Below are 25,976 nucleotides of genomic sequence, written 5' to 3'. Positions count from 1 at the left end.
TGTTATAACAATGATATAATATTACTGTATATTTTACTTAAACAACGAATCCATATGTTACATTTTGGTCAATGTCAATAAGAATAATTACATAGATGTTTAAGTTATTCACCAGCTGCTTTGAACCTGCGATCTGTGTTTGCCTCAGTGATGAAGCTACATTCCAAAGGTCTTTGGTTGCTAAGGACAACAATCAGACAGTAGTTCCACTCAGCTAAGTAGACTGAGAAAAAAGTACAGTAGGCTAGTGTTAGTCTTGTTTTGGCCTATAGAGAAGAGGTATGTGTAAAGAGAGGTGTGTGTGTGGGAGGCGTGTGCTCAAGAATGGGTGTTATGCAATTATATAGTGGGGACAAACGAGCTAAAATAACTTGGGGACAAGTGAGCTAAAGTAAACCAGCATGAATATTTTCAATTGACTCAAACAATGGCTAAAATCTTACATGTATAGGCGGCCTACCTTTTTATTATCATCAATTCAATTCAATTCCATTCCATTCATTCTTTATTTCAGACCCAGGGGGATTGATATCACACTAAAAAACACAACAGCACAGTACAAAGCTTAAAAAAACAGAACAGACAGAAAAATAAGGCAGAAACACAGATATAGCATAATATTATCATTTTATTGTTATTGGTCTTTCACTTTTTATTGTCTTTTTTCTCTTATCATGTGTGTATTGTTTTTGTATATATATTTGGTGAGCCTCCTGACTCAAACAAATGCATAGCTTATCCAAGGACGTCTACAGTATAAGGAGACAGGGTGGTTTCATAGAACGCCATTCAACGGTTTTGATGCAACCGCGACTGATTTACTTACTTACTGTATCATTGCTCTTATCCAATGTGATTTTGCTCTGTCCACATCAAATGAACATATTGAATTAAATTGAATATTATTAATAACACCACACAGACCACAAATATGCTTATAGTCCCATTTCTCCCAAATTAAATTTACACACTAAACTTCAGTTGGAGTCAACTTCCAAAATGACAAAAAAACGGGTTTTTACTAACCAGGAGCCCGTTTCCTGAGAGAATCGTTGCTAAGTAACCAGTTAGCAACTTTCTAGGTTTCCTATGAAAAACTGCATTACAACCAAGTAAGTTGCTAACTTTGTTTGTTCGCAATGATATTGTCGAGAAACGCACCCCAGGGACCTTTATAAACAAACAGTAAAGTAGCAATTTGAGGTAGCAGGTAAAAAAATGGCAGTAATAAGCACACAGGGAGACACATGCAGACAGGCTGGGAGGTCCTTAGAGGCCAAGAGTCTTCTGATCCACCGTACATCCCAGCAGAGCATTTCCAGCCTCCACACACTGAGAGATATTGCCTACTGTGAAATATGCACACACGCGCGCACACACACATACACATACACACACACACACACACACACACACACACACACACACACACACACACACACACACACACACACACACACACACACACACACACACAGACACAGACACAGACACACACACACACACACGGGCTTTATGTACTTGATTGTTGTAATTAATTGCAAGTTAATATCATTAAGAACTAAATCGGAATAATCTGAGCAGTATTGTGACCAACAAAAACAGCCTGCTATAGAGATGCATCCTCAGGAGTACAGGAAACATTTCTTTTTCCAGATGATAATGCACCCTATGTAACTGCAGATGCATGTGCAGTACCGTAGGGTGCAGTGTAGGAAACATAATTATTTTCTTTATATTTTTTGTTTTCATTATGGTATCAACTTTATGGTTATTGGTTCACTTTTAATTGGGGTTTTTTGTTTATTGGTTATTGTGGACATGGGTGTGGCGCTGGGCGTGTGTGATGCATACAGTAACTGGAGTCCCATAATTAGTCCCTACCTGGCACCTGCGCTCCAGTTCAGTTTGGTGTGGGGTGAGCTTGGGGAAGGTTATCCTTTTCCGTACCGCACTCCACTTCGCACATTGCATGGACCCAACTGCAAGCCCTGTTAAGTTGTATGATTTCTCTACCTTGCTAGGGAAAGACTATTCGCGTCTAAGGACTATTGGAGTCTCGAGTGATTATGGTGAGTTAAGTGTGTGGACATTACATCTTTGAATGCACGTAAAGAAGTTGATTTCCCCCTGCTTAGCCTACCGCGGTGCTGAACCATAGTTGGATCTGGTAGCCACAATATGCAGTATTTAGCTAACTGCATTATGCTGCATGGTGCAGTATTTAATCTTGCTGTATGACCCTTTCTTTCACTTAGTCCACTATTGTTAAGTCCACTGACCACCAGCCTTATGCATTCGACCAAAGACAAGTACATTGAGCAGGTATTTTTAGCCTCCCAATATTTAGAGGTTGATATTTTTCTACAGTAAGATTCTTCTACGACAGGGGAGAGGAACTTTTTTCATTCGAAGGGCCATTTCAAATTTCTACAAAGTCCTACAGGGGCCATACTATAAACTCAAACCAGGATTTCCCCCTGCACTTTAGGCCTATATTGAAGGCGGCTACCTTTACCACTAACCTGACCTAAACTAGGTCCCCTGAAAATATAACTTAATTGTATTGCAAAATGTAATTTCTAAGATTGCTTTACAAACCATGTCATCTTTCATGTGAAACTGCATAATAATAATAATAATAATAATGATAATAATAATGTGAAACTGCATGACATTGCAATTATATCGAGGGCCAGATAGCACACACTCACGGGTCGTAAATGGCCCCGGTCCATAGGTTCTCTATCCACGCTGTATGAGCAGGTGAAAGACACACGTACCAAGTAGTTTACGGAAACAATAACTAAATAGAAGTTTGCTATGCTATGCTTACCTTTCTGGGCTTGAATCCATGATGCTGCTTTCATGGCCACAAACTGCCATTCATCACGTGCCTTCAGCTGGAAGCCATGGAGCCATATGAGAGCCAGAACTGTAGCCCACACGGCCTTGTCCACCTGAACGCACACATACACACCAGTCACAATTACAACTGGAGATCAAAGCACGTGCACCAGTTAAACTGCAGATACTATGGCTTAGGCCAAGGGTGCAGGTTGGGTTCTGAGAAATTTGAATTGCTGAAATATTGTCAAGCCCGATTACACACATGTTAAAGGCATTGTGCAAAACTGGTAAGTTTTTTACGCATGGAAATCCTTAATAAGTCTTGACTTGTGCCAGAAATCGGATCGACATCGGATACTCTCAATGAAAAAACAGGTTGAGCTCTCTTGAACAACACTGTCTAGAGAGGGGAAATGGTATTTGAGGATGTCGTGCAGATCAGGGGATGGAATTAACTCAGAATTGTGTACAATTGGCGACGACTACGGGTTCAATTGTTTCAGCTTTAGCTGTGTTGATAATCCATGTAGCACAACTTCCAAATCCAGAAAGTATAAGGCAATCCTGTCAACAGTGTCTGATGCATGATATCATGTGGTACCACCAATTGTAAAGATGAAAGCAATAGCAAGGCCATCATCTGAAAATTAAATACATGAAAGTTGCTCCACAAGTTACTTTTGGTATCAAAACACTTTGCATTTCCTTGTTTTTGAATGCACACACACTTCCAAATCCAAACAGTATTTAAGACATGTCTTTCTGTCATCCAGAAAGATAACAGAAACAATGTCAACAGCCCATTTATGTTTGAATGCGTGATCAATTCAAGACAATTGGTTTTACCCCTTTCGGTTCCCCCTTGGCCAACTTGTCCTCTGTCGTTCCCAGTACTTTAGCCAATGAGCTGTCCATGTGCCACGAGCCAGTCGCCTTCTGGAGGGAGATCAGCTGAAGAAGGGGATCTGTGATCTGGGGTGACTCTGGTTCTGACACCACAGACATATTGTTAAAAAACACAGATGGACATGACATAACATGAATAAAAGTAATCCACGTACAAGAATGCACGTACATCAGTGGCACAGGTGCTGGACCAAACGTAAGATAACTGAAAAGAAAAGAAAAGAAAATAAAGGTCCGCAACACTGTTAAATGCTCCCAAATATTTAATGGCACAACGCTTCGGACTAACCGTGGTTGCACTTTGATGAAGGAAGGTTAGTCCGAAACGTTGTGCCATTAAATATTTGGGAGCATTTAACAGTGTTGCGGACCTTTCTTTTCTTTTCTTTTCTTTTCTTTTCTTTTCTTTTCTTTTCTTTTCTTTTCTTTTCTTTTCTTTTCAGAAAACATGAATAAAAGTCAGAAAAAAATGTTTGAAGAATTATTTTTCCAGAGTCACACATGTATATAGTCACACCTTGGATATTGGACTGAACTGACAAACTGACTACTATCTCTCACAAAAAAGAGCAATCAGAGTCCCCTGACCCTAGTAGCTTGGCTCACCCAGGTGATTTCCATTCAAAATGTTTGGAAGTTAAGGCCCCATGGTCTGGAGGTAGAAGGGCGTGACTTAGGTGCCCCCCCATACCTGGCCAATTTCCCCCAGGGAGGCAGCAGGTCATTATACAATGAATCTCTTTAGCTACATTCACACACATCTGCCAACTTGCTACATCCGGCAGCATTTCCATTTCCATTCCATTGGATTACATCACTTGAACTGTGGTCTCGGTTGCGTTGGATTTGTTAAGAGTTGACAATCATTAAACATTTGGCAGATGAAGGGAATTCGTCAGCAGGTGAAGTAGTTGCTATGGATACTGCAACCGATTGATTTGTAATCATTTGCCATTGTTGTCGTTATTGGCTGCTGCACCTGCGTCAGACACGCCCGTTCTTGTGCATTAAGCCATGCTGGACCCCGTTTCTCGAAACCATCGTTGCTAACTTGTTAGGAACTTATTAGGTTTCCAATGGGAAATGACATTGCAACCAAGTAAGTTTCTAACTTAGTTAGAGAAGCAAACTGGGTGACCAGAGTGAATTTCGGCAGTTAAGTCAGTTATGTTACGAGCTATGACGCGGTACGGTGAACACTAAATTGAATTTTTATATCTTCAAATGTCCCAGATTGACAAGCCAGAACAGTTTTGTGATTAGCTAAATCGAACATGTCAATACCATGTCCAGAGCAAAAAAAGGGAATTCATGGCAAGTCTTCAACAAGCACCTACCACTACAACGATCACTTCAGTCGTCACTGGTGTTCGTGTACAGCTACATGTGTAAAGCTTATAATAGGCCCATTCGACTTGTGTTGCTGTCGACCAACATTGACGAAGCACGTGAGCGAGAGCTTGTTGTCACGATGTGGGTGTTATTAAATACAGCGCATTTACAGTCGGCCACAAATATGAACGAGACGATGAGCTAGCACCGATTTGCTCTACTAACACACCACGTGTGAGGAGTGGGGGGACAGGCAGTGAGGAGGAGCTGAAGTGGGGACCAGCGCAAACTTGTGTAGAGGTGTGAGACAAGACCCATATACACACGTGAGTGAGTTGTTGACCAACCAGTTCATGGGCGCGTGACCTCGGAGGCAGTCCGCAGACGAGCGTTGAAGGGGATAAGCAACTGCAGAGGTTGCAAGATCTGACTGCAGCCGCATTTATCCAGAGATAATTTGACACCATGTGACATGTCACCTCGTCAACGCAACATCGACGAAATTTCGAAGTATGACAGGAAATCTAACCGTCATGCAGCATTTTCATCCAGGGTGCATTGCTGTCTAAATGCGCATGCATGCGTTGACAACATCTCGATCGCACCTATTAGCACTGCACAGATAGACTGCATAAACACAGCCATGAACTATTCACAGACAGTCTGTCCTCACCTCAATGTTGAATTTGATGAGGAAAGACCCTGGAAATGAATCACCCAAGCAGTGTTGCCAGATTTGTCTGATCAAAACCCGCCCAAAAGGTTCTCAAAAGCCGCCAAAATCTGCTAAATTCTGCCCAATTTCAACAAATTGCATTGGTTTCTATGGGCACAAAACTGCTTAAAAAAACGCCAAACGGACAATTTTTCCCGATGGCCATCCCAAGTAGCCCAATTGAGCGGGCAACCGCCCAATCTGGCAACACTGCATCCAAGAAGGAAGAAGCCCACCCTACACACCCCAAAGATAGAACTGACTTACGCCATCTAGCTGTGTTTCGCCAGACTACACACAAGGTTGTTTCCTCATCCTCACGCAAGCATCTGAATCATTTCTGAACAAATGAGCCAATCAGGATCGCGGGTGGGATTTTCTATAGGTGGGCGGCATTATGGCTGTTCTTCCACCTGCCGTTCTCAGCCACGTCACGAGTCGAGTTCAATGTGAGTCGCTCAAGTGGCACGTCAGTAAAGATGAGGATTTTTTATAGGGAGCATCATTCATCAGTTATATCTGGGTAAATGAGTAATGTCATGTGTGAAATCTTTGTTTATCATGTAATAGGCAATATAAATTACCTGGTGTTTACCTCACTTGCTGACAAACGTTTCCCCATTGGATGAACTAACTAGCAAACACTAACTAAATGTGTAGGTTGTGGGGGAATCCCAGATATCCTGAAGACGTAGGCGAAACATACAAGCTGGCAAGAGTCGGGTTACACCCAAAAGGAATCCCCAAAACCGCAACAAACCAGTCAGCCCTCATTCATCAGCCCCTTTAAAACAATAAGTGAAAAGCCACTTCTCCACCCTGGCCTACCCACAGCACCATGGAACACCCACCTCCCCGATGATTCTCTGTCGAACTTCCTTACCAGTTGCCTGGTTAACACCAGACCTAATCACAAGTGAGATTAGATCGTAACGATTGTGTAATACTAAAGGCAGTATGGGAGTTCCCAGGTTACCTTACCAGCCTTAGGAGCAAGCTTCGCTTTTAGTTTTTTCAGCTTATGGGCAGTCATGGGTGAGCGGTTAGGGCGTCAGACTTGCATCCCAGAGGTTGCCGGTTCGACTCCCGACCCGCCAGGTTGGTGGGGGGAGTAATCAACCAGTGCTCTCCCCCATCCTCCTCCATGACTGAGGTACCCTGAGCATGGTACCGTCCCACCGCACTGCTCCCCATGGGGCGCCACTGAGGGCTGCCCCCTTGCACGGGTGAGGCATAAATGCAATTTCGTTGTGTGCAGTGTGCAGTGTTCACTTGTGTACTGTGGAGTGCTGTGTCACAATGACAATGGGAGTTGGAGTTTCCCAATGGGCTTTCACTTTTTTTCACTTTTAAGTTTTCTTCCTAGACAGATATAGATGTAGAGTTTGTTTCCTCAACTCACTCTGAAGTTTTTCCTCCTATAATCAAACTAGCCAAACTAAAGCGGAGTTATTCCTCACAACTGTTCAGTACATTTTGAAAGTCAATGTTTTCAAGATGGCTGAATTTCAATGTTGATCTTCAACATTGAATTCCATCTATTTCATCATTATTATTGTTGTGTTGTTGCGATTCTTTTTAAAACGTTTTATTATTACTATTTTCCATTTTAGAAACAATTAAATGATGCTTTACTGGAGTTCTACAATACTGTGTCAATAGGTCATCACAGTGTATGGTTAATGGGTCTCAATACTTACCCATATCGAAATCCTCATCTGGCAGGCTCGCCTCTTTCTCCATGCAGCCATCCATCTCAGCCTTTGGAGGCACACAACTGGCAGATTCTAATGGTTTTCCGCCCATTCCGCCCCTTCGAATGTTCTTACGTCCCATACCACCACCACCAAACATACGTGCCATTGGAGCTGCACAATTTGCAACCATTTTTCGAGGTGCAGATCGAGCCATTTGACGCATTGGCTGAGGCATTGGGGCTGAGCAGCACATGGCCATGGGCATCATGCCCCCAAAAAACATTCCTGCAGAGAAAACACCAGACAAAATGAGTGAACAGGTGAACCTTGAACAGGTGAGTTAGGAGTTGGTATGAAATGAGATGACACACAGTCAGACATAACTGAGGACCCACTCTAACCTTGCCTGGACTTACCATACGCTCGTAATTTTAAAGATTTTTTTTTTTTTGGTAGACAGGCACATTGGGAAATGATTACTGGTGGGAGGGGTAATCTCTGTGGAAGTTTGAAATGTGGGTCTGATTTAACCATATCGACATGACGGATTGTTTGGATATGACATGCAATCTGCTTGTATGTAGTGTGCTCAGTCCCCTCCCTCGTCCCTCTCCTGCTCACTGATTGGTTGGTTGGTTGGTTGCCTGGAAACAAGAATAATCTTGTCTCAGAAGACCAGACTCAAGTGTAACGTGGCGGTAAATTTTAATGGACTGGAGATTTACTCCCAAACCTTTTCTACAAGTACACCCTTTTGTAATTACCATACCCAAATAACCATACAAGCCAATATTGTTTTTTGGGAGTTGTAAGACACATGTATGCATTTGGGTTTTATTCAAGCATTTCCTACTTTCCACGACTCCCCTGCAGTACCCTTGTGAGCCCCAGTTTGTGAACCACAGCTTTCCTCTAACCTGGTGTTGGCACAGGTCTGTGGAGCAGAGGCCCCTGCACTGTCTCTCCGCTGGCCTTGTGGGTGGCGATGAAGGCCGTGTGTGCACAGCTGACTCCTGACTGCAGGCTCAGCTCCAGGAGCTTCTCTCGAACAGCCTTCGCCTCTGGCCCACGAGCCCTCTCCTCCATCTCCATGGACCTCATCAGGGCCCGAGCAGCCAGCCGGTGCACAGTCACTCTGCAGTGTGGAGGGGAGAAGCAGAGTAAAGCACTTCTTATCAGTATCACAGATTTTGTAAGAGACCAGATACGCCACTGGTTGATTTCACGGTGTATTTCCGGTTTCCGAAACGAGGCAGGTTTGTATTAGTTCTATGGCAGATTTAGAACTGAAGGGGCAGTTCCACCCTTATCCACGTGGTGGCCCGGAGACCAGAATGAATGGAGTCCTATGGAGCAAAACCCCTCATGGTGCCTTTATCTCAGTATATGATTTTTTCTCGTGTAATTCGGATGTTGCTTTCGAAAGACTATATATAGAAAATACCCACGGCTGAGTTTTAGGTCTTTTGAGCCACAGGCATATGCTTAAAAAGTGATTTTTAAGTGTCTATGACGTCACATCCTTAGCAAAATGCTAGCGAGTAGTGAGCAACAAAAAAGCCTCCTGTAACAAATCAAACGGACATATGTGCTTTTTTATTATACTGTTGAGTGACACCCTTATTGAAATCTCCAGAACGACATTCAAATCTGAGCTTTGTTGATGAGACCTGGGTGAAAATTAAGATTTTTAGCATCTAGCTCCATTGGGTTCCATTCATTCTGGTCTCCGAACCATAGAACTAATACAAACTAATACAAACAACTGGCACAATGGGGCTTAATAGCGAGTGGCAAGGCTGTTCTATAAGGGCTGTGTCAGTATATAAACATTAAAAAAACCGTGCTAATCCAACACTATTCAGAAAATATCCACCTTATAAAGCCCAGTCAATTTCAACAGTGGCTGTGGTTACATGATGTATTTAATTCCGAATTATTAATTCGGAATGAAATAGTTTGTAATTAAAGTTATTTTGCGAAGTGTATACATGGCACTTTCACTTAATTCTGAATTAATGTCTAGGGAAAACAAAGCATTTCGATTGGCTAGAGGACACACGTGCTGAGCGAGCCAAATAAGGCGCGGGGGGGGTGGTTGCCAACCTCCAGTGCCTCCGTGAACTTAAAGTGATGGTTCGCTATTTTAGACATTAAGCCCTGTTTGTGTGACTTCTGGGGTGAAGTAGAGATGTTCACCCCCATTACTATGCGCGGAGTAATACCAGAGATTCTTTAAGTATATAGAGATATGCCAACATAATAGGTTTCTATAGAGCTTGAAAGTGACGTCACTTCCCCCGATTTCATGGGACCTCAACAGCGTTTTTAGCTGAAAATCGTAGCATTTAATCCAATGGCGGTATTAAAATGATATTTCGATCCCTTTCGAGTTGTGCCACGAGCTCCAAATATGTTGTTTCTGATATTTTTGTTTAATTTTTCGTACGAACCCCTAAACTTTTTAGAAAGCTGTGTTTCTTCACATTTTTCATGCAGACGGCCTCGGAACAAAACATTGATACTTCTGCATGAATAATCTTTATCTAGCCTCTTAAACAGCGTATTTGTAGCCCAGCACATGTAATGACTGAGATCGGAAGATATTTACTCGCTACCATGTTGTTAGATGGTCAGCTTAGGTCCCGCGAAATGCGGAACTAAGGGGCGGGACTTTCAAGCTCTATGGGCACCTAACGTGACCAGGTTACGGTCTGCCTAAAGGGGCGTGTCATAATGCTCCTACAATGAATAGAACAGTCCTTAGGTCTGCCTAAAGGGGGATTTCCCCCCCTCCCCCTTGCAATAATAGAACCCGGAAACAATGGGCCAATGGATCCTCTCTCTCTCTCTCTACTCTCTCTGGTAATACTAGTCAAACCAATACAATCAATGAAGACGGACAATAATGATAATATATCTTCTCTGGAAGCGTATTTCGAGTTGATTTTCGAGCCAACGTATCGCTGCCCACCTCTGACCACTCGGTGAGTTTCATGTCTCTGCAAATGAAAGTTTGATGCCATTTTATGATCGATTGCTTGAGCGCTTCATTGGAGTCAAAGTAAAGGTGGGGGGCTGCAGTCTTGGATACCCAAATGCTCCGTTCAGCACCAAATGTCAAAATTGTGATGAGAACATCTCTACTTCACCCCAGAAGTCACACAAACAGGGCTTAATGTCTAAAATAGCGAACCACCACTTTAAGGGAGAGCTGGTCATCTTCAGCCACAAAATAATTGCCTCAGCCTGGGTCAAACCTTAGCATATGGCCCTAAGATGTGGATCACTTAAAATGCTAACATTAGCTTACCCGGTTATCTTAGAAAAAGGAGTGGTCAGAGGGTAATGCGGAGTAACTTTGGTTGTGCTACATCAGTTCGTGGTGCATTTTTACATCACTATACGGTCGCCACATCATGGGTTCTTTAAAATGAGCAAAAACTTTCATGTAAGACATCGACTGCAAGTTCGCCATGTTTTCTACCTGGAAGAGTCTCGCATGCAACTTGCGTCCTCGTGTGCCCAACGAGCATGTGTGGAACGACCGGAATTGTTGTTAATACATGACAGAGAAACGTGTTTATTTGGAATTAAAAGAGGAATAAACCACCCACTTTATTCGGAATTAAGTTTAATTCCAAATAAACTTAATTCCGGTTCGGCAAGTGTTTACATTATGTTTTTTTTCAAAGTGGAATGAAGTTTATGTTCACATGAGACATTTAATTTGGAATGAACTCCATTTAATGGTTTTGGTCATGTGTCTCCACTACCTGGCCATTCCATGTGCCATAATTGTACCACCTGAAGCAGGATTTTAGGAAATCCGGGTCATTAGTAGCGTTAGTACATCAATTAAGCACATTTCATGAGGAAAATGGTCTGGTTTAACTATCACAGCAATCAAACTGCTTTTTGAAATCTATTTTTAACAGATGAAACTGGTTCAAGACAAGAGGCTTGCTTTCTGCTTGAAGGACTCCTCACCCTGTGCCACCTGCAGGTTTTAGACTGAAGTTGAGTTGGTTCTTCACTGTCTGATCCAGCAGGCTGTACTGTATCGTCACAGATCCCTCAGGATTTCCAGGGCTCTGTGGGAGCCGGTGGGAGGGAAAAGTACACCCTTTGGAATTTCTTACATTTTAGCATGAATTGGTAATAAAATATGGTCTAATATTCAAGAAAGTATATAAAACGAGAAGGAATAAATGGTGTCTGGTTTAACTACTACCACCCAAATAAATAAAATTGTTATCACATTTTTAGTGGTCATAAGATGTAAACATTCACAGGGCAGCAAGGAATAAATAAGTGCACCCATGCATTCAACAAGTGGTTGACTCTCCATTAGCTGATATAAGTGTAAGCGGAAAGCACCCCAAAAGTCTCTCTGTGCAGCTTAATAGCAGGGAAACTTAATTGTTCTCTCTACAGGGGCAGGGCAACACCAAGGCAAAATGACAGGAGGAACAGGAAAGGATGGCAGAAAGTATTTTGACTTGAAAACAATGTCTGAAAATATGTCTATATGACATTTCATCTCAGGGGTCGCATGTGTGCTGCTCAGCGCCCTGATGTGCATACACCAGATATTAAACCTCAATTGTGTTTTTGTTTACTCACCTCTCCTTTGAGTTGAGCATACAGAAGTGCCCTTTGGCCATGGAAGAGCACTTTGAGTGGAGGAGACAAAGTGGTGACTGACACGCCATCTGGAAGGGTCCATTCCACTGAGATGTCCTTCACTGCTGGCTGCAGTGCATAGCGGAGAGACTGCATCACCTGAGAGGAGATGAGGGCCATGTTGAAGATGCATGAAACGTTTGCAACTTGGTTTTTTTTCAACTGAAATGAGGTGTGCTGGATATATTATTGGGTTCACAGGTCATGAGGTAATGCCAGCTGAGAGCCAGATTCTTAGTGCTGTTCTGTCAGAGAAAACATTGCAACCTCCTGGATAAGTGGTCGAGCATGCCTACCAAACGGTAGCAAACGTATCTGAAAGTCATTTGTCGAGTTCAGAGAGGGCAGACTTAACTCGTACCTAACAAAGCCGTTTATAGAGATATCTATATACGGCTCTGGTACCTAATGAAATGCCTCTGTATGCCATCAAATCTGTGATCAAGAATCATGCCAGCAGTGATGAGCAACCTGGATTTAGAAGCTACAACCCAGTGCCACATTCCAAGATCCCAAGATTCCAAGTATTCCAAGACCTAGTTCTGCATGTCTAAATTGTCCTAATTGGACAGGTAAAACCAGATGATTTGGTTCATTCATTAAATCTCAGTTCCACTCGACCAATTGTCCATCACCTCCTACCTTGGGTTGCATGCGGTCTGTTCCTGTGATGAACTGAGCATGCCCAGAACCCTCCTTGGCCAAGCCAGTGATTAAAGCAGTGCTGGCACCCTCACCAATACCAAAAGAGAAGCATCTGGACACACATACACAGTACATAGTGTATTTGAATGGTTTCTAGAAGTCTCCTTACACAAAAACTGATATTATTATGTATGCCAAATCCATTCAAATACAATGATCTTTTACTTACCGGTGAGAATGTACATTAAGTTTTACCAGGTCCAAAACGGCCTTTGTGTTTCCCACCTCTCCATCAGTGAACATGAAGATCTGGGAAAGAGAGAAAGTACATGTAAATATTAATTATGCTACTAATGTTATAACCAGTACACTGATTTTGTCAGTCTTAGATCTGTAAATCTCTTAACGTTTCCGTGACAAAACTAGATGCACTCTGAAAGTGCAGAACTCCAGCAAGGAAGCTGCTGGATAGAACATGACTATGTTACACCACCGTATTTTTTATTTGAAGTCTTTCTGAATTGTCACATTCAATTAGCTGTCACTAGGGGCATCTAGATTTCTAGGCAAGCAAAGAATCTTTTCTGGTTCCGGTTCCACCAGAATTTCATCACTTGTTCCTTGGGTCATTTCCAACAACTCCAACAAGTTTCATCCAAATCCGTTCATAGATTTTTGAGTTATCCTGCGGACAAACAAACAGACGAACAGACAGACAAACCAACTCAACCGAAAACATAATCTCCTTGGAGGTAAATATTCCTACATTACAGTGTCCCCAGTCTCTTGTGGTCATTTCAGGATACTTTTGTAGCTTGGTAAGGCAAGGAATAAGCCGACTTCCGTATTCTCCCAAACCCAGTTTCTTTTTTTGGTGGTGGTGGGGGGGGGGCTTTTCAAGCCTTTATTAGTTTTTATGAGATAGGACAGTGGAGGAGAGACGGGGAGGGGCCGGAAAGGACCCGGGACGATAGCGAACCCGGGTCAGCCGCGTAGCAGACGAGTGCTCAACCGTTTACGCCACGGTAGGCCACCAAACCCAATTTCTAAGTCAGAAAATGATTGATGGTTCACTCAGAGACTACTTCTTCAAGATTCTTGAGGGAGGATAGGTCTCTCTTTCACTTGGATTTGTGAATTAAATCCTTAGCCTTTAGAATCAGAACTGAAAGGCAACCTGAGAGGCACAGGGAATGTCTTCAATAGAGTCACAACTCGGTATCTCTGTCACCACTTGTTCATATGCTTCTGTCCTAAGCCCTGAGCTTCCACCATGCATGTTTTCCTTCCCCTCCACAAAGCAATGACTTGAGGTTCTGAAAGTGAAGCTTTTCCAGATATTTCCAGACCATTGTAGCAACACTAACAAAAAGGTTTTCTTGGTGACATGTTTGAAACAAATTAAACAAAAGAAATATCAAATACATTATACTACACCAAAAATTACTACGCCTTTCTGAACAGGTGCAACACATTTTGGAGAAAAACAGATGATAATGTTGTAACTTGGGGTACATGATTTTTTTTTGGGACACAGTGTAAAAGTACTCTTATACTATTCCATTAGGTAGCATGAAATAACTGATGTCATCAACATGTCATAGTGTTGTAATTACATCAGCAAAAGTAAGCCAGGCTCAAACTACACCACTTGAAAACCGTGTCCTGTTTTGATGTCGTGTTGCACCAGCACACACACAAAGAGCTGCTGTCAGTCTTACCCCTGATTCACACAATGCCCGAGGTTCTATTTCGAGTCGTAAATATCAAACAGTGTTTGATATATAACATTTGCTATCTGCGGCTCTTTGAACCGGCAAAATTCGAAATTCTAAAATCTTAAAATGTCGCACATGACAAGGAAATCTTGCCCAACAATCTCTTGCGATGGTGGGTTTATTTGTTTATTTGTTTATTTGTTGGATCCCCATTCTTCCTGTAATGTAATGGGCAATGTTCCACAGATTGTCAGACGGGGGTTTTCAACCAAGAATCGGGCCGATAGTCATGTAGTTTAAGCTTGGCTTTTAAGTACTTCTACCTCATACACCTCTGATGGTTTAGCCTGGTTCACACCAGACGGCTACTGATGGTTCACCTGTCTGGGGTGATTGGGAACACATGGCTGGCTGTAGATGTGCTTCAGTGGTTGCAGGATCTCAGTGCCCCCCATATCTGCCCTCATGCCATTCACTTTGGCAAGAGCTTCGTCCATGGTCTTCTGGTTGTACTCAACACTCTTCCTGTAAGTGAAAGTTACGGTAGATAAGGACAAACATGCAGCATTTGAACAATAATGAATAAACAGGCTAAAATGTATAAGCATACTAACGGGAAAAAATGTTCGAAACGGGAGCCAAAGCCATAGATGTTGAAGTAGCAGCCCATAGGAAGGCTCTTGAGGAGCAAGAGAAGGGTGTCCTGGTGGTGGGAAAACAGAGAGGATTGAGCAACCCAGTTAGCATAAAACATGTGAATGATCATTAAACATACAGTATACTGTAATAGCATAGGAAAAAACCCACAAAAAATCTAAATCTTTGTGAATTTGCACGAGAGCTTACAAGTGGCCGACTCATACAGTAAATCTACAATGATGGCACCTTAGCACTGTCTATGCGCATCTTGGCATCTTTTCCAGAGTGCATCTTGCAGTCCATACTGCCAGAGCGGTCCACCACGAAAATAAACTCCCCACAAGAGGCAAGTGAGGACGTCACTGAAGCTGGGAATTCTGGGTAGCAGCTGAGCATAACAATGGGGTCCTTCATCAGATAGCCTGAGAGTCAAAATAAAAAAGAGAAGAGGGCATTTAACATGGACATTAAAGTCACAGCATTTCACACCCCACAGCCTAGGATAAAGCAAATGCCTACCAGAGAATTATTCAACTGATACTCAGGTTAAGACCCCATTACCTGGTTCTGTGCTCTCCTGTCCAGCCTCCACGATGGCAGTAGGCTTGTGAGCGTCTTGGTAATAGAAGAGCAGCTCCACGTCCCGATCAAACATGTGCCCTGAAGACAAACTCACCTGGCGGATCATAGAAAAAAATACCGGTAAATGTGAAAGTAGTCTGAGCTGTCCTACTTTGATGTCATCCATGGTCAGTTTTTGTTCACTTTGTGTACAATCGAGGTGTTGAATGGATGAAAGCATCCCAAAAGTCGCTCTGCACTGCTTATTGTTTTCACCATGAAGGCGTGACAATACCAAGGCAAGAGGACGCCGGGAAGACCAGAAAGTCAAGTCAAGTCAGCTTTGTTCTTTATAAGCACTGGTCATACAAAGAACTGAAATTATGTTCCTTATTTTCTCATGCAAGGACAAAGGACATATCCAAAGACACAGACATAGACTTACATACCACACCAGCTTGCAAAGCCCCAAATTACAAATATTTTCATTGTTCTGGTTAAAAAAAGCTGTCTATGGTATTGTATAGGCTTTGCCAATGATATTGAACAATATAGCTTGCAATAGCCTCTTGAACTAACTATGAACTATTAACTATTAAAGGGGTATGCCACTATTTTGGGGCTGAAAAGGTTAAAATTGCCCTGGGTTTATTAAGGTGGTGTCTTATTTTTCATGTTAGGCGTTGTCTTGTGTTAAGGAGGGAGCAAGTATCTAACTACAACAATCCATTGACTTTCACTAGCTTAGCTACATACTCCCTCTTTTAACTTGCAAGACACCTAACGTGAAAAACAAGACACTTAACCACCTTTATAAACCCCGGCAAATGATTTTAACTGTATTAATCACCAAAATAGTGGCATACCGCTTTAACTTATGAACTATGAAGGAACTGAACTTTGAACTACTTCCTGTAGAAAATGAATTTTCCCATCACTGGTACAACCCCATACCTTGGCCCCTGTTTTATCTGAGTTGAGGTACTCTAGGGGCTCCAGAGAGCAGTTGGACTCCACTTTAGAGATGGGCTGGGGGGAGGACAGGTGAGCCCTCACAGCTAACGTGTACGGAACTGCATCAGCCGGCACTGATGTTATAGTGGCCATTTGACTCTGGTCCACGTCTGAAAACAACAACACAAAACAGTGTGAAACTCATTTCATAAAGGCATTATTAAGAGATCATAATAGATATGGATTTTGGGATTTTGGATTTTGGATTTTGGAATGGATGTTGGAGCATGATTCTCAACAATATTCTGTAGTGTTTGCAAACATCGTTTAGAAGAGTAAGATAAATCAAGCCCATACTTTTCTGGGACTCATGTGACGACAGGTGAACGCCCCTTTAAGACACCTTAGGCCAGGAAACCTTTTGGATCTTAAGGTTGAGAGTAAATGGAGTTGCCTTAGTGCTGTAGATGGTGGTAGCACACATCTTATTGCCACCAAACACTACAAAAAAAGAAGACAAAGGCGGGGACAACACCCCCTTAGCAGACAAAACTTGAGTACACTCCTTTGCATTGGGTTTGACTTATCTTACTCCACTGGACAATGTTTGTAGTTCGTCTCTCACCCCGTGGCGTGTAGCGGGGGTTGAGCACAGCAGGCAGACAGAAGCGCAGGGCATCGTCAGCTTGCATGGCCAGCTCGGAGATGTAGACCAGCGTGATGGCGGCACTCTGTTCTGGAGGCAGGCTGCCCACATTCAGCTGGAAGATGTCTGGGCTCTGCTCGCTCTCCTGCAGCAGGAAAGCCTGCTTGCCTGAGCTCAGTGCATCATCATACTCCTCGCGTGCCTGCATTTGGAGACGCACTCAGTCAGTATATTGTAGCAGTGATTGAAACCTTGATTAGACATAAATATATATAGAGAGAGACGGGGGGTGGGAAGAGAGAGTTGGGAAAGGATGAGGAAACAACGTTGGGTCTGATTTGAACCTGGGTCTCTAGTGCAACAGCACAACACCTTAACTCAATCAGCGACGGTGCCTGCAGAGCTGCACATACTTCAGAGGGAAAGTGATTTCTCAATTTTCGTTTTAATCGATGGTTATGTCAAAAATAACGTAGGCCATGAAGTATGCTTGTGTCCTTCAACATATTCGTGTAAACATAAAGCAGCAACACAAACACTCAAAGTACTTACCTTCTGTTTATCCTGCAGCTTTGCCACCACCTCCACGTCTCCTAGTTTGGCGCTGAAGTGGCAGAGGGCACATTCTGCGGGCAGCGGGAACACAAACACAGCCTCCAGGGGGTGCTCCTCTTCATTCACATACAGCAGAGTGGAGGACACCGTGGCCACATGGCCCTGCACCTGCACATCCACTTCCACACTCTTCAGGGGAACTGCAGCAACACATTGAAATGTGCCATATCCAACTTATTTACAAAACGTCATGTAATAAGTAGAATGAATGACCAATCATTTTGGGATGGAATAATATTCAAATCTTCTAATACAATTTGATGTAATGAAATCTGAAAAAGACTGGCATTCATTCCAACGCAGTGCGGGTCAGGTTGAAGAAATTTACAGTTTTTACAATTTGGTATGTTCGCCATTCACATCTTCCAAAGAAACAAATCTTTTTCATATAGATAATCCTTGTGTCACTGACTGGGGTGAGTGGTGGTTATAGAAGGATATTAGGGCCACTTTAAGAAATTTTAGGTTTTTTTCTGAGACAAAAGGCAGAATTTTTCAGAAATTGAGAGCCATTTAAGGAAACTTTTATGGCTGTCTCTATCAAACAGTGGGCATCACTCAAACATCACTATGCTTTCTAAGCATACACTCATAATAAATTAGCATAATAAAACTATAAATAATAAATAATACTGAAGTACATGAAAATCTAAGCATTAAATACATACAACAGCCAAAAAACGGCCGTTTTGTCAAGAACGGCAAGTGTTAAAGACAGCATCATGGGGCAGATAGTCATGGGTAAGCGGTTAGGCCGTCAGACTTGTAGCCCAAAGGTTGCCGGTTCGACTCCCGACCCGCCAGGTTGGTGGGGGGAGTAATTAACCAGTGCTCTTCCACATCCTTCTCCATGACTGAAGAACCCTGAGCATGGTACCGTCCCACCGCACTGCTCTCTTGGGGTGCCATTGAGAGCTGCCCCCTTGCACAGGTGAGGCATAAATGCAATTTTGTTGTGTGCAGTGTTCACTTGTGTGCTGTAGAGTGCTGTGTCACAATGACAATGGGAGTTGGAGTTTCCCAATGGGACTTTCACTTTCAATTAGAGATGTACAGGATCCAAGATCCGGTTCAGGATCCGGCAGGATAATAGGGTTTTTCAGACTATCCGGATCCGGCAGGATCTTAAGCAGTGGATCCGGTATCCGGCAGTTACCTAAAAATCAGGATCTGGGGCATCTCTACTTTTTACGTAGCCTAGGATTTTCAGTCAGTCTTTCACAACCCCAATCGCTGCATGGAGTGAAAGCCCTTTGGAAGCGGCCGTTGAAGGCAGTGTGGCAGTAAGCCAATGAGTCTTAAAAATAGTTTGCGACAATGTAATAAAAAGGGCCCACGTGTGAGAGTTGGCTATGTGTTTCAACCCTTTCGTAGGATCCGGTTCCGGATCCGGCAGGATCTTAAGCAGTGGATCCGGTATCCGGCAGGATCCTACAAATCAGGATCCGGTGCATCTCTACTTTCAACATGAACACAGTAACATTGGTTGTTTGGATATTGGGGCTTCTGCTGCCAAAGCAAAATGGATTTAGAGGCTTTGATAACAAATCACTAAGGTATTTTAGACGGGGTAGGGAGTGTTTTTTCCTGTATTTTTTTTTTTTAAAAAATATTTTACTTATAAATACTAGGATAAATACTAGGATTCACACAACATAACAAATGCTTAGGGTTTAGGTTTAGGGTTTTGCAATCCTAACTCCTCAAGTACAGTAGGCTAGTCCTGTTTTGACCTAACGGAGGTGGAGGTAAGTTATGGGAGGTATGAGAGGCGTGTGCTCAAGAATGGATGTTATGCAATGCAGTGCTTGAAGTGGAAAAAAAGAGGTGTAGGAACCTTTCCTGGTGAACCAGAAGCTATGTGTTGACGCCCAGGGGGCTGGCTTGCTCCAACCGTGTGCAAGCATCTTTTGACTAAACCCCGCCTGCGGAGACGCGTGAAAGGGCAGTGTGCCAGTAGCCTGTTACTTACAGGCTACTGGTTCACCAGGAAAGCAGGAACCCTAACCGTCCGGAAATACCATCCAAAAAGAAGTGCAGGAACCCTGATTTTCTGACAGTCTCATCAGTACCAAATCAGCACAAGTCGTTTTTGTAGGCCTATTGCCTGCACGTGTTTTGAAAAACTTGTTTTGAAATGCTCTCCACTGTTTTCAGCTGTTGTTGTGTTACAGTATTCGTTGTTTGAACAGATGTGTTCTCACAATAACTCTGGGATATTAATTTTGAATAACATAGAGTACACCTGTCTTGTGTTTAACAGAATAGTGTCAGTGTCCAGTCCTGATGATGAAAATTATGAGGAAGGGGAACTGGGTTCCCCTACTTTAAGCACAGATGCAATGATAATGGGAACAAGCTCTGGAGCTTCATGCTCACTGAGCTAAAACCAGGAACCAACATCAATATTTTTTCAGTATTCACACATGAATAATGGTGTTATACTACAGTGTATATATCATTATAATGCTTTAGTTTTCCCTTTTTATATGTACTGCATATGTTTCTTTTATTCTTATCATCTTTATTTTTATGATTATTTGCGCCTTCATTGTCTTTTCTCTTTCCCTTTCTGATTTTATGTAATTTTTGAGGGTCTCCTGTGGACTGGTGTTGCAAATTAGAACTTGTGCTAAAATACTCAAACAAATGCATCTGGTATATACAAGGTGCCATGTCCACTTCAAACAGGGCAGCTGTAGCCTAGTGGTTAAGGAAGTGGACTTTAGATCAGAGGGTTGCCTGTTCAAATTCCACACCTTCCACTCCCTATCTCACTCCATGGCTTTAAAAAACCCATTCCCATATTGCTCAGAGACTGTAACAATATCCTGTAAAATAACTGAAAGTCACTTTGGATAAAAGCGTCAGTGAAAGTGAAAGCCCAACTGGGAAATTCCGACTCCCGTCATAAAACAAAGAAAAGAGACCACCTCGCTCCGGTATTTAGGTCGTTGCACTGGCTTCCAGTGAGATTTAGAATTGAGTTTAAAACTCTTCTGATAGTTTATAAATCACTAAATGGCTTAGGCCCTAAATATATTGTAAATATGCTTGATATAAATATATATCAACCATATGTACAGTACAATACATTTACAGTATGTCACATAAGTGAATACACCCCTCAGATTTTTGCAGATTTGTAAGTAAGCAAAATTAATAACAGCTTTATTCTCGTCTGCCTTTGATGATAGTTAATTACACATATTCTTCTTTGAATGGCATCCATGTATGATAATGTGATATATATTAGTAGGCCTATTGATTGATTTATTGGTTGCTTGATTGATTGATTATTACACAGCACACAAATGCACATGACGAAATTGCATTTATGCCTTACCGGTTAAAGGGGGCAGCCCCCAACGTCACCCGAAAGGGGGTAGTGCAGCGGGACAGTACCATGGTACCAAATAGGAATTTCACACCTGGTCTCCTTTAATTGAACCAAACTCAGTCCTCTTTAAGTGGACCAAAAAGCGAACTGACAACAAAAGGACTCTTTTCTTCTGTTTTTGTTCATATTGTGAGTGTATTAAATAAAGCATTTGCTGATCTTTCTGGTCATGTTAGGCTTTCATGGTGTGTCACTCTTCTTTTTTTATCACTCTCGGTCCTCTAGGGACAGTTTGGTCAATTTCAACATGCAGTCGTAATGCTCACACTACCCTGGACTTGTCAGTGCCTGAGATTTTTTTTTCTTCTTCTTCAGCCGTTTCCGAGATCCTGGTCATTGTAATGGGGGCAGCTCTTTGTTTACATTTCAAAAAAACATTTTTATTTATTCCCAAAAACATCCAAAAGGTTATAAAACATCAGCAGACAACTAGCAAACAGCAGTACCTTTTGGGAAAATATTTGGAGTTGGCCTGTGTTTCATTTTTTAAAAATGTAAACAAACGCTGCCCCCATTAGAATTGCTCATATCTCGGAAAGGGCTGAGCCGAAAAATGTGGCATCACCAGGTACTGACAAGTCAAGGGTAGCGTGAGCAATACAACTGCATGTTGAAATTGACCAAACTGTCCCTTTAAGTGATTAGGCTACCGCTAGTCAAAAGTGTATCTAGTCAGAACTCATAAGCAAACTGAACTGAGACCACGTCAACCAAAGTCTCAGTAGGCCCTACGGTTCGCTTCCGAGGGGTCTGGGTACGCTTGGAGAGGCAAAAATGCGGAGTCACTACTCTGAGTTCGCTTAGGTGGCTGAAAGGGATCAGGTGTGAAAACGCTGTCAGTCAAGGAGGATGGGGAAGAGCACTGGTTGATTATTCCATGGCCCTACCATGACCTAACGGTAGGGCACTGGTTTACTACGCCGGCGTCCCGCGGGTCGATTCCGAATAGTAATTTGCCAGTCATTCCCCATCTCTCTCTCCCCACTCGTTTCCTGTCAATATCCTGTCTCAAATAAAGCACCAAAAGCCCCGCTGGACCCCAAGTTCAGAACCAATGAACGGCCCCAGACGACCAAAAAGGTGAACATGGGTAGCCTAGCGAGCCAGACCCCCCGGGAGCAAATTCATTTTGCGGTCGCTAGGGGCGTCTAGATTTCTAGCAGAGAGTGTGTTTCTAGGCTAGAACATGGGTAAAGTTAGCCTGGTTGACACCAGATGGTGTGTGTGTAGCTTTGGCGCCCCCTGGCGGAGCAGAGCTACACACACTACCGTCTGGTACACAGCCATAGAGCACGCTCCGTCTCCAACCAGAAAATAGACGGAGCATTTATTTCTTAAATATAAACGGTAACTCACATTGAGGAGTCACAAGACAGATTAGAGACTATATTGACTCTTTAAAGATTAACAAGAAGGTTTTTGAAGGAATTTGTTGGTGAGGAGGCCGTGCAGAAGCAATAAATTCTCTGCCTATTTTCTGGTTGGAGACGGAGCGTGCTCTATGGCTGTGTACCAGACGGTAGTGTGTGAAGCTCTGCTCTGCCAGGGGGCGCCGAAGCTACACATACATCGTCTGGTGGGAACCAGGCTAGGGTAAAGTGGGACGATTTTTGAAATTTCAGGATCTCTGCCATTGTATGCAAATGACATTATATGACATGTCAAACTTGTATGTTATTTTCAAAATCTAGGATGTCTTTTACCAAATTAAGCAGAAATTTTGGAAATATTTTCATTACAGAAGAAATTATTTTGCTTTAAACATAGGCCTAACTGGTCAAGTTCAGAATCAACTTCAGGACCATTGGCAACGGGACTGCTGTTTTTATTTAATTTAATGTATTCCACAATTGACATGGATATTAAAGTTTGTTATTTGTGCATTTATGTAAAAACCGTTTGTTTAGGCCTACATACATGTTGTTATAAAGTGTGTTGCATAAACGTCCCACTTTACCAATGTTCACCCTAAAGCATAGCCTACCAAGATGTTGTAGGCCTACTGTGAGTGACTCAAAAAAGAGAGATGCGCAGTGCTTACCTTTTTCTTTCTTATCCGTAACGAGACCACAGCATCTCTCCATTTTCAGGCTACTTTTCAGATATTCACAGTTGAACACTTAGCCTACAAATGAATGAACAAACCAGTCAGAGCCTAATAATACACCTCCCTAATCCAAGGGTGCGCCTGTTTAACTTGTTTCGAAAGCTAAAACATGCACTTCGGAACAACAAAGTGAGTCATTGGAGTTGGAGGCGGTGTTTCCTATAGGCACGAAGGCAACCCCGTAGCCTACCACCGAAACTGAAAGGGATAGTAAGTGAACAACACAGACTGTGTTCTTTATTAATTCAAGACATTTCACCCATTCTATACACTTTAGTGAACTATACAAACGTATGAAGTGTTCAAAGCTGCTACGCCTGGCTCCTAGAACCTACACGCTGCTGGAAAACATAAGTGATGCGCCAAAAACAAAATGACTCACTCCTTGGAATCTGCGCGTGACGCATCAAAATATTCTCTCAGAACACAAGTTGAGGACATCAGGCTTTGCCTCACCGACAGCTCTTAATTTATGTCCTAGCATATGAATGTACAGAAACAGGGTTGGGTCGTCTGCTGTTTGCACAGGTGTTATGTGGAAGGCTAGTTCTCTACCCAGAAGAGTTCCGCATATTCTGATATCATAAAGCTTCACGGTCCTCCTCTCGCCACATCTCAGCGCGTTGCTCCATTTATCCACTGGGGTTCGTTGTTTCCTCCCTGTCAAACAAAGCTCTGCTGTTTGTGGATGTGGACAACAATGTGGGCATTTCTTGCAAGTATTAGTCCTGGACCAGCCCTGTAGACCCGTTCGCAATTTTGAGTTGAGGGCGTTTCTCACTGGATTTGAGTTAGTGGGTTCCTAGACATTAAAAATCAAGGAGGTGCTCGTCCACCATAGTGNCAGATTTTTCANAATATGGCCGCCAAATATGGCCGCAATTGCCTATGAGAAATATCTGTCTTTTTTACTTTTAAACTGTTTATACACATGTCATACATCAATTCTGACCAATCTTTGGAGAGGAATTCAATCCTGACAATTACATGAGGATGATGTGTGATTTTGACCTTAAAAGGTCATTGCCAAGGTCAAATTTGCTATTCTGAAGAACGTTAATAGACTTCCATTGTAAAGACAAATGATCAATTATGGCATGAGGAGTTATTTGCTGATATTACTATGATTATTTGTATCAGTATAGTCCTTAAAAGGTCAAGGTCAATGTCAAGGTCAAGGTCAAGGTCTTTTTCCTATTCTGAAGAACTCAGCCATGTGCTTGCCCATTAGGTCATTATTAAGAATAAGGAACTGCCACTATAAATGTAAATCTAACATTTCTAACATTTAATATTTCTTAACACTTTAGGGACCATCATAGCATAAACAATTAATGAATAAATGTGATGATAAAGACCTAGGCTTAAATTAAGCCCAAAACACAATACATTTACTAAGGTGGAACATTGTAACATTCTAGTGATTAAGTTATTTTAACTCGAAAAATCATGTTATCATTATGATCATCATATCTTGTGATAATGGTTTCAGGCATTTTAATGGCAGGAGTATGCCACGTGTGTGCTCCTGCCACCCATGTTGCTTAGGCTCATGCCTTATTTTGGGGTCCTTGGTTCTTGTAAGTATGTTGCAGAGTCTATGAACTAGAAATGCCCCTCTCTGAATGTCCCCTCTTATAGCACTACTGATGGGAGGAAGATCATTGATTCCAGCACCACTGATGTACATTTCTACTCTGTGATCATCAAATATTACAGCTGTTGTGGTTGATCTGGCCTCAGCCCAGACACGCACTTGCTCGGTCTTGCTCGGTCAATATTTTGGCCTCTCCAAAGTTAGCCAAGTACTGGACTGGATCAGAAACCATGGCTGCATGTTTAGTCCCAACTTCATGCAACCCTACTACCCTACTACTCATGCAATCATCTTCTTACAGGATATGTTCTTTGATCACAGTCAGTGACGCTCCAAGATGAGAGACTAATAATGGAGGGGAAGCATTCTCCTCATCTAACCAGTGCCATACTGCTGGTAAATCTCCTGCATACCAAGTTCTTGGAAATATGGACTGTAGTGAAGAAGCAATGCAAATGTGTCTGTATCATTTGAGTCTATAACAACTTTTCTGCTCTGCTTCACACGAACAGCACACTCAACATGCACCAGCAACCTGGCCTAAGCCTCATCAACGCAGTTCAAGAGCTCTGGAATCTCTTCACCATCAGCTGACTTTGCTGGTAGCACCTCATCATCAACAACAACAGGGCTGACAATGACAGTAGTATTGCCTCTGGTTTGATAATAAATCATGTCTGGAACTAACAATTGGAGATTTCACTTGTTCTCCACAGAGGCCCAGAACTTATCAAGTTGGTGAGGAATGGGTGTTTGTCCGTTCATGCCAATGATGTCAACGGCTGTTGTTGAGTTGGTACGCCCCATGTGTTCACCTTCCTTCAATGACATCTCAATGTAGGAGTCACAAGATGGATGAGCTCTGGATGTCAGCAGAGGGTTATTGCTGAGTTGATGATGGCATTGAT

General features: G+C 42.6%; 1 protein-coding gene across 4 annotated transcripts; it reads right to left on the bottom strand.

Annotated features, from left to right (window-relative positions):
* Positions 1-610: 610 nt before the first annotated feature.
* LOC134454398 (von Willebrand factor A domain-containing protein 5A-like) lies at positions 611-24,092 on the bottom strand. 4 transcript variants are annotated; one of them, XM_063205376.1, is made up of 18 exons: positions 23,854-24,092; positions 23,406-23,489; positions 17,902-18,104; positions 17,329-17,551; positions 16,704-16,873; positions 15,750-15,864; positions 15,435-15,610; positions 15,164-15,252; positions 14,930-15,074; positions 13,061-13,140; positions 12,829-12,943; positions 12,127-12,285; positions 11,491-11,594; positions 8,418-8,635; positions 7,504-7,785; positions 3,697-3,839; positions 2,837-2,960; positions 611-1,349 (listed from the first exon to the last, which is right to left on the bottom strand). In XM_063205376.1, the coding sequence occupies exons 2-18, from the start codon at positions 23,446-23,448 to the stop codon at positions 1,270-1,272; spliced, it is 2,469 nt and encodes an 822-aa protein (XP_063061446.1). In that variant the 5' UTR covers positions 23,449-23,489; positions 23,854-24,092; the 3' UTR covers positions 611-1,269. The 4 variants fall into 4 exon arrangements, with proteins under 4 accessions (XP_063061446.1, XP_063061450.1, XP_063061448.1 ...); XM_063205380.1 differs by having other exon boundaries at positions 611-1,346; XM_063205378.1 differs by having other exon boundaries at positions 24,027-24,081.
* Between the last annotated feature and the right edge of the window lie 1,884 nt (positions 24,093-25,976).

Source organism: Engraulis encrasicolus, chromosome 8, assembly GCF_034702125.1.
Source record: "Engraulis encrasicolus isolate BLACKSEA-1 chromosome 8, IST_EnEncr_1.0, whole genome shotgun sequence".
Lineage (NCBI taxonomy): Eukaryota > Metazoa > Chordata > Actinopteri > Clupeiformes > Engraulidae > Engraulis > Engraulis encrasicolus.
This window is presented reverse-complemented; position numbering and strand designations above follow the sequence as displayed.

Bases quoted from the DNA above. Each gene is read 5' to 3' on its own strand.
- LOC134454398 (XM_063205376.1), bottom strand. From the start codon at position 23,448: ATGGAGAGATGCTGTGGTCTCGTTACGGATAAGAAAGAAAAAG. The intron at 18,105-23,405 runs GTAAGCACTGCG...GTGTTGCTGCAG, and splicing joins TACGGATAAGAAAGAAAAAG to TTCCCCTGAAGAGTGTGGAA. The intron at 15,075-15,163 runs GTTAGTATGCTT...TTTCACTTACAG, and splicing joins CGTTTCGAACATTTTTTCCC to GAAGAGTGTTGAGTACAACC.